Below are 8,759 nucleotides of genomic sequence, written 5' to 3'. Positions count from 1 at the left end.
GTCCCGCTCGGTCCCGCTCGGTCCCGCTCCACTGTGCCGAAGTGCTTCCGGACGTGGGCAATCGAGTGGCATGACCGCCGCGGCCTGCATCCATTCAAGCTGCACTTTCATCCATTTCTTTCCCCTCCTCGCTCACCCACACACAGGAGCGGCGGCGGCTGAAGGAGCGGTATCCAAGCCTGGCGCTGCAGTCCTCCGACGAGGAGCTATGTCGCCAGCTCCTGCTGTCCTACCAGGGCCTGCTGATGTCCAAGGACCTGTGCGAGGGGCGATGCCCCATGGGACAGCCCTGTCCCACCGGGCTGTGCAGGTCGCCCAGCAAGCGGTGAGTATACGCCAGGCTGCGCCGCGGCCGCCGGCGGCCGCCCTGCCAGCTCAACAGCCGCGTCGCGTAGGTTGCCCGCCCTCACGGCGCGCTTGGTCTGCACACAGGACGGTGCGCCGCAAGTCGTCGACGCAGAGCCTCGGCGGCGGCCGGTCGACGCCGCCCACTTCGCCCCGCATGCTGCCCGCGACGCCCACCGGGCCGCCAGGCACGGGGAGGCCGTCCTCGGGCGGCACTCAGGGCGGGCTGGTCCGCAGCGGCTCCTCCATCAGCTACCGCCACCGCCCCAGCGTCTCCTCGGCGCCGCCCTCCAGGTAGGCGACGCGGCCCCGGGTCACCTCTCGCGCTCGCCGTGGCCGTGACTCTGACGACGCTTACCGCCCTTTGTGTCCCGCAGGTCGTCCTCGCGCACCGACCTGCCCAACACGCTGGTGCGCACGGGGTCCGCCTTGGACCACCACGGCGGCTGGATGTCTTCCTCCGGGCCCGGCGCCGGCCCCATGTCCGGCTCCAGGCGCTCCGTGGGGTCGGCGCCCACCTCCCCGCGCGGCTCCCCGGCGCCCTCCCCGCCCGTCACCCCTGCCCACGTGCCGCGAGCGCAGAGGGTGCCGCCCGTCTCCTGAGACAACGCCGCCGGGCCCGTCTCCGCGCCGATGGTGGGTACCGCAGCTGATTGACCCACCTAGATCTCGTTACCCAAGTTAAAGGACTTTTTTATACGGACCACTACACGGTGTTCTTGGGGTCGAGTCGGGCCGGACGCCTGCCAGGTTGGCGGGTAGGCAGTCCCGTCGCGCGCAAGCGCCGGCCGGGTCTGTCTACCCAGCAGGCGCTCAGGACTGCGCCGCGCGCAATCGAAGGAAGCGCGCGAAACTACGTCGATTTTTGAAGTCTCTCCCTTTCCCTTGGCATTTTAGTTGAGACCAGGCTTATCACTAGATGTCTTTGGAAGGTCAAGAATATTACCGAACCGCTGTTGGTAACATTTTTCGTGGTTAACATCATCAGAGCTGAAAGAGAAAAGTTTCCGCATTCAACCTTGCCCCGTACTAAGTTGGAGGGACGTGAGAAAAATACTTTATCTCCTTAATAAAAATAATTTGACTCTGTGTGTTTCCTCAGGGCCTGGCACAAGGCGGAGTGGCGCGCAGGGCGTCGGTGGAGAGTCTGGGTGACGAGGACTACCCCAGCGTCGGTGGCCCGGTGCCGGGCAGTCCGCGGGGCTCTGTCAGCGGCGGGGGCACTGGGAGCAGCGGGGGTGGCAGCGTCCGGCCCCTGGTGCCGCGCCTCTGCAGGCAAGGCTCCCAGGGCACGCTGCCCACGGGCTCTACCGCCTCGCCAAACCGCGGCTCGCCGACGTCGTCCCCGTCCAAGACCGCGATGCTGTCCAGGACGCCGTCGAGGGACTCGGTAAGGGACCCGGTGCGGCGGAAGCTCCCCAACCAGCCCGTCACTAACACACCGACGGCCATCGCGGTGAGCCACGCCACCCCGGTCTGCTCGACGGCCGCGGCGCTGGCCGCCTCCTCGCCGTGCTCCTCGAGCATGGTCAGCTTGGCCAGCCTCAGGAGCATCTCCGAGGTGGCCTCCGACGACGAGACGCCGCTGCAGAAGAGGCGCTCGAGCGTGAGCAGGCCCAGGACCAACTCGGCGCACGCGCACGGTGCCCCGCACGGCGGCCTGCACGGCCCTCTGCACGGCGCCTCCCATACGACCACACAGGGTGGCATGACCACTACCCAGCAGAGCGTGCTGAACCAGAACACGCACCAGGTAGTGCACCAGACCACTGTGCGCGCCACCAGGACAGGTATCATCACCACCTCCAAGTAGTACCGGCGCGTCGTTTCCGCCATGGCTCAGTTTTCATAATTTTTTCCTCTCTGTGGCCTGTGAGGAGGGTCTGGAGTCTGGGTGCCTCTCCTCCTCGGTCCAAATCTCCGGTGAGTGTGGCGCTCAAGGGCTCCGCGTCCGTGACCTCTGCGACCGTACACGGGTATAATCCTGGTCTGTTCTGGTCCGTTGTGTCAATTCTATAGTTTTCACAATGCGAGCGAACACATTCGAACTCGCCCAACGTTACCGTTTTCAGTCTTTTCGTTCCAAGATGCACGCCAGGATATGTGTGTTTTTTTTTACAACATATGAAGGATGCGTTGTCATATGTGTAACAGAGGGAAGTCCGTTACTTTTAGAATATGATTCCGGGTCAAGGCGCATCCTCAGTTACACGGGGCACTGCCCGACAGATCTATTTTTGGAGATTCTATTCGGGCAAATACTGTCGTTGTTGATCTTGTTGTTGTTGCATAGGGTGCTGGCGCCCATACAGAAGTCTACGGGTTTTGTCATCCGGAGCGACTAGATATTTTTGTAGTTTCTCAATTTGATATGCAACTTAGGCTTTGGAAGAGGCGGTCGTGACAAAGATTGATGTGTACATTTTTACCTTTTTTGTATGTGAGAGACGTTCGGTAACGGGGAGAATTTCACTCAGTTGACATGATTAGCATTTTTCCTGACGGTCTTATACCAGGAGGTGACTCACGCGGTACACTTGCGCAGTTATACTGTACTGCATGCAGGCTTGCGGGCGTGTTGCCTACTCGCACGGTGTGAAGAGGAGCCGTGGGCAGAGAGAATAGGCAAACTCGCCCGCACCCGTGCATGCGGTACAGCCTCGGGTACAGCAGAATGACTTTCATAATGCGCGGCGTGAGTCAGCCATCTGCTCTTTCACAAGCTGTTGGCTGTTCATTTTAGGGATATCCGTTGCCTCCCCATTATGATTTCATAATTCTATACAAGATCATGAGTTTTCTTAATTTTGTGAAAATTGTTACATCTTTTTCTTCTACCCAGCGAAATGATAGTAGCGAGTCTTACCGCAGTACAAACGTATTCAGTGCGTGACTCGAGCTCAAGGTAGGAAAGGCGTTCGATGTGACGGGATTTTAGGACACCTGTCGGCCAAAAGCATACTACGCACTTATTCATTTTATCGGCGCGTCTGTGATACATTTTACGCGGTAAACCCTCGTATGAAGAGTGTAACATGAAGCTAACAAAACAGTACGACAAATTAGTTTTGACTGTTCTTATACTGCTTTAATTAGAGCTGTGCGAATCAAGGTTTTTGCCTTCGAATCGGATCGAATTGAATTGGCTCAAAAATTTCGAATCGAATCAAATCAGTCCAAATTCAAGCCCGAATCGAATCGAAAAAAAATCTGTTGTACTTTTTTATGCAAGTAACGCGGTATTTTTAAACTCATTTAAACTGTCCCTGTACCGTAGATGTTCGACGACTGTACAACGACTTGTAGTGCGGGTATAGAGCGGGTGCCGCACACTAGACCCCAATGCGATTCGATGTCGAACTAACCCGATTCGAAATTTCGAATTAGTTGACATCGAATCAGGCAAATTCGAAATCAAACGAATTCGAATCAGGCCGATTCGATTCGATTCGATATCAAACAATTCGCACAGCTCTAGCTTTAATTCACCTATTATTCAATGTCAATTTATTCTTACCGAGGTACTGGCTGACATATTTTGTTGACAATCAAATCACGTTCTCGAGCTGGAGGGCAGACTACATACAGGCTTCCCTCTAGACAAGGGCATCTTCATTTTAACAATCAGTGTGAAACGTTTCAGCGGCGTTTTCAAACATTACCGATAATATTAAGTACATGCATGATTAATCAATTTCAGAGTTCAATAGACTTTAGTGTTACTACCTATATGTTTGGTACAAAGTTTTATGTGTTCATGAATACTAGTGTCTAGTGTCACTAGACGGCTAGTTTCGTTATAGATTTCTTATATAAGTAGCATATAAAGATATTGATAATTAAGTCAAAAACCAACCATATTTTGGATCTTTTTACAATAGAGACTCAACTATTTCCCATGGCCCTGTAGGTACTTCATATTCATAGCTACACACTCCAAAACAACCCTGATAGCTTTGTAGGTAGTATCAGAAATTTGAAACAAACGATTGACTGGATATTCAAAACAGCAACTATAATGTTAAGCATATGCATTTTAATTTAGACTTTCAGATGTAATAGACTGCACAACTGGATGGAAATGACTTTTATAAGATGCACAATTTTTTTCCTTGTTTTTTCTATTTTTGGTGAGAAGGAGCAGAAATTAAATATGTTAAACAATGGAAGGCATACTCCGTGCCTAAGCGACATATCCTAGCCAACTTGGTAGGATTCAGAATTTAGAAAGGCCGATGGTCACAATCTTTTCGTGAAAAATACTCCAACTATAAGGTGAGTTTCTGAGATAATTCCTTTTAGAAAAAGTCCTGACATATCGATAGCAAAATTTCTCAATTCGGTTCAGTTAGTTTTTATCAAACCAAGTCTAAATTTACAATTCGTATCGCCATTATGCACAGTGTGCAGTTAAATAAGTTTTGAGGTGAATTAGGAGTCGTGTCAATTTTGATAGCTTATTACGCAATATGCTAGGTAGATCCGCGCTGGCGTGGAACATTTCAAAATTGTAAAAATTGTAATTTTTTACCGATCCACGATCCATGCCAGTTTTTACGAATTTTAGATCTAGACCGATTTGCTCAGCAGTGTTCTCGCGTGTTGTGTTAAGTGATCAAACTTGAAAGTGTGGTGTTTCGGATCGTTATGCTTTTTAGATGATCGGCACCTTTCCACATTTAGATGAAATCAAAGCAATAAAGTTTGTTTGGGGTAAGGGAAGGGAAAAGTGAGATGTTCAGGGCAGACTTTTATACCAGGTGGCTGATGAACCCCGCACACTTCTGTAGACTGTACCGCACGCAGAAGTGCGGGCGGGCTTGCCTATCGCCCCAGTCCACGGCGCCTTACGGGCCGGGCGAGTAGGCAACCCACACGCACTCGTGCGTGCGGTACAGTCTAACTACAGAGGTGCGCTGGGTCAATCGGCCACTTGGTATATTAAGCCAAAACTGGCTCAAGAGAAAAAGTGTGACTGCTCAATAAAATTGTTAAAAGGTTGTGTACTAAAGTCAATAGATGATTTCTGGTATTGACTTTCTTGTTGTGAACGTTTGGTAAAATTTGTGAATGAGTTTTGAATTTTCAGCTACAGATTTTACATGTAAAATATTGTCACTGTCCTTTTCATGTCCAAATTAATTTGTTGTTTACTGTTGATGAGTATGTCTAGGCAAAGCTTAGATTCATTTTTTATAAATCACTTATAAGGTTACAATCCCCCTTCTTAAAATAGGAATAAGCACAATGAGCATTATTATGTAAAACACCTGAACTAAGAACCGTCCAGGTATTGCAGGAGCGGCATTTTAATACATTATGCCACTTGCCATCCAATAATGTTGTCAATATTTTAAGAGCGGCTCAAACAATACTCTTATTTACACGCCGAATCAAATTTCGAAGATCTGTTGAATGTAAATGAGACTTAAGCCTCATATACTTTGTGGGTGTACAAGAAACGTGGAGCGAGTTAGCTGGAAATGGTCGCATAGTTGCACTATATTGGGTTCTTCGAAGTCTTGTGCATTTCTCTTGTGAATTACCCAATCGTCTTCGGGCAGTTTTTTAAAATATTTTTTTAAAGGCTATACAAGTAATTCGCAAGTGTAATTGAATTCAATAACCTTTTAAAGGGTAAAGTACGAGTACCAAACATTGCAATGGTCGTACAAATTCCTGCTGATAGTTTCCAGCTAACTAAACACGACACTCTATGAGCACTCAAGGCAATACAAAGCCACCCAACAATTATTTACACCATGTCCTTTTAATAAAGCTTTTGTACTAAAACAAGGAAAAATCAGTGTGATCCAATTTGGATAATATCCGGCGGGAAGTACCACCCACCCCACCCTGCCCCCACACCCATATCCCCGATCAATGTACCTGTTAGAAAACCCACCGGGCACCGGACGATCCCGGATCGACCCACATGCGCCAACACGCAACACTGCACAGTAATAATGGCGGACGGAAAACAAGAGCAAATGAAAATACGCCTGAAAAGCAAGAGTCCTCGCCATACACGGGGGGAGGGGGGGGGGAGTCCCGCCCCAGTCAGTCATCATCATCAACCCCCTCTCCCCTTCCTTCCCCTTTCCGCAGCTGTGCTTTTCTTGCGGCGCGGCCAGCGACATTGATCACGCCAACTCCACATATTTCACTGTCACCCTGTTGCCTCACACTTTTCACCCGCGCCTCGCCCTCGCCGCCGCCGCGCTGCAGCAAACCTTCAATGTGGGATTCACTTGAAAAGGAACGCGGGCCTTGAACTTGACCGGTATCGTCGTAAACCTTTCTGCTCTGCCCGCCGCGGCGCGCTCTGCTTCTTTCGTGTGCGCTTTCTCTCTCTCTCTCCCTCTCTCTTTTTTTCTCTCTCCCTCTCTCTCCCTCTCTCTCCCTCTCTCTCCCTCTCTCTCCCACCCACCCACTAACCGTACCGCGGCGTACCGAGCAGAATGATTATTATATCACGGCCCGTGCCGCCGCCGCCACCGCTGAGTGACGCTTGCGACACGCCGCGCTCAAGTCTGCCACCTCGAGAGTCGAGAGGGCGGCGGGAGGAGTCAGAAAGAAATGGAGATACGACTTTAAATGAGTGCCTCGCGGTCCTCCAGCTCCAGCTCCAGCTGCGGGAGGCGGGCTGCGGTGCTGAGCGGCCGTGTCGGACCTCGTTGTGCAACGGCTCTATTACTCTCTTAATTCTCCCCGTACGCCGCCGCGCCGCCGCGCATGCCGCCGCCGTGTCTGAAACCTTTTGTATACACCCTTGTACGGCACCGCGCGCTCCCTGCTCCAGCTCTCTTCCCCGCGGCCAACCCGACCACCAACCCAGCGCAACCTCCACTAATGTCGCATGGCCTTAATGCTCGCTTAATCATCGGCCAGTGAAACATTTTCGATGTTTTCTCACCACCACCACTACTTGTTTCGAGCGCGTGCGCCACGCACAGACACACTAAAGAGTCGTCAGTCAGCCAGTCAGTGCCACCTCGCGGTCCACAGCCGCTCGTTATGAAAAGGCTGCACTCGCCTGCAATTTGCTCCCGCGTACAATATAGGCCATCAGGCGTTTTACATCGCGCCCGCCACGCCAACTGCCCCACCCCGCCCCACCCCACCCAACCCCGCCCTCCGCGGCGCATAATAGCGGCCTGGGCTTTACAGCTCCCTGCCCCGCTCCACTCCACCAGGCGGCGTCGGAGGGCATGGAAGGCTGGAGGGAGCGCAATAATGCGTGCGTGTTTGGCATTCAGATTTTAACAGAGTCACGCGCGTGCGCGGGTGCTACCGCCACCGTTGCAATCTGTAATGTTTCTTTAAAGCATCCCCCCCCCTTTCCTCTTCCTCCCGCTCCCCTCCCCCCGCGGCGACATCGCTAAATGTCATCGGTTCCCGTGCGAGTAGAAGCTTAGCTAGACACTGCGAAACGCCTTGCCGCATTGCCCGTCTAGGCATACGCTACTAGCGTAGGAGCGTGGAAAAATTCACTGATGATATTACACCAGGAAAAAAACAACAGAGTGCTGCCTGTCAAAAACAAGAAAAATTGACTCGTCACGTCACCGTCACACCTCTGGAAGCACTCGTACAGTCGTTCATGGAGTCACCTTGGTCGCAGGCGGCTAAATTTGATTATTTTTTTTGCTGGGTACGCGCTTCACACCGTGTTTTCCAGGAACTCGCGTTAGGCGAAGGCGGCGTAGGGACGCGACGACGCGGCTATGCCTTAAAACGTGGAAGTACCGTGCATTAAATAACGGGCGGCGGTTACGGCAAGCAGGCATGCACCCGCGCCGCCGCGCCGACTTGCTGGCAGAGTACGGCGTTCTGCGACTGCGAGAGAGATGCGCCCGTCTGGGATGCTTTATGTAACGCGTCTCTCTCGTACCCGGTCGACCAGAGAGGCAGCCGTCTCGCTCGCACAGCCCAGCAGGTGCGTAAGTAGTGACCCCCGGCAGCCGCCGCTCAGCCCCTGGATAAGGGGGACAGGGACGAAGAACAGCGAAAGTGACCACCGAGTGTGAGTGGGGGGCAGATAAAGGACACGCCGCCCATCCTTCGTCTCATTGTGGGATCTTTCATCGTGATTTGACGAATAAATAACTCTCATGTTAATCTTTCTTCGCCGATGCTCGCATCAAAACAAGTAAAGTGTGCTTCGTCCTTCATTTCGAATAATAATAATAATGTTCCCTTGAAACGAACTGCACTATAAAAAATATCTTCCATGGAAGATGTCCGCAAAAATATAATCAATAAGTACTTGCGCACATTCCTAGGTGGCTGCATCCGGCCTACACGCGGAAGCACTCGGACGGACACGAGTGACTCGCGGACCTCCTCCGCCGCGCCAAACACACTCTACACTTTCGTACACAGCGGCACGCTTCGCGTAGCGAGAAGGGGGG

At 52.2% G+C, this 8,759-nt stretch overlaps 1 protein-coding gene across 2 annotated transcripts in view; it reads left to right on the top strand.

Moving 5' to 3' along the window:
• The window catches only part of LOC113202540 (dual specificity protein phosphatase 15-like), a 58,225-nt gene extending 52,077 nt beyond the window's left edge, over positions 1 to 6,148 (top strand). The window contains exons 5-8 of one of the 2 annotated variants that reach the window (XM_052265696.1): positions 147 to 325; positions 433 to 639; positions 723 to 981; positions 1,448 to 6,148. In XM_052265696.1, the coding sequence (XP_052121656.1) occupies positions 147 to 325; positions 433 to 639; positions 723 to 948 (612 nt within the window). In that variant the 3' untranslated portion in view covers positions 949 to 981; positions 1,448 to 6,148. The remainder of the gene's footprint in view (positions 1 to 146; positions 326 to 432; positions 640 to 722; positions 982 to 1,447) is intronic. The other variant, XM_026416810.2, reaches the window with a different exon arrangement.
• The last annotated feature ends 2,611 nt before the right edge of the window (positions 6,149 to 8,759 follow it).

Source organism: Frankliniella occidentalis, unplaced genomic scaffold (genome assembly GCF_000697945.3).
Source record: "Frankliniella occidentalis isolate FOCC.00 unplaced genomic scaffold, Focc_3.1 Scaffold29, whole genome shotgun sequence".
Classification (NCBI taxonomy): Eukaryota; Metazoa; Arthropoda; class Insecta; order Thysanoptera; family Thripidae; genus Frankliniella; species Frankliniella occidentalis.
Note: the sequence above shows the minus strand (reverse complement) of the source record. Positions and strands in the feature narration are given on the sequence as shown.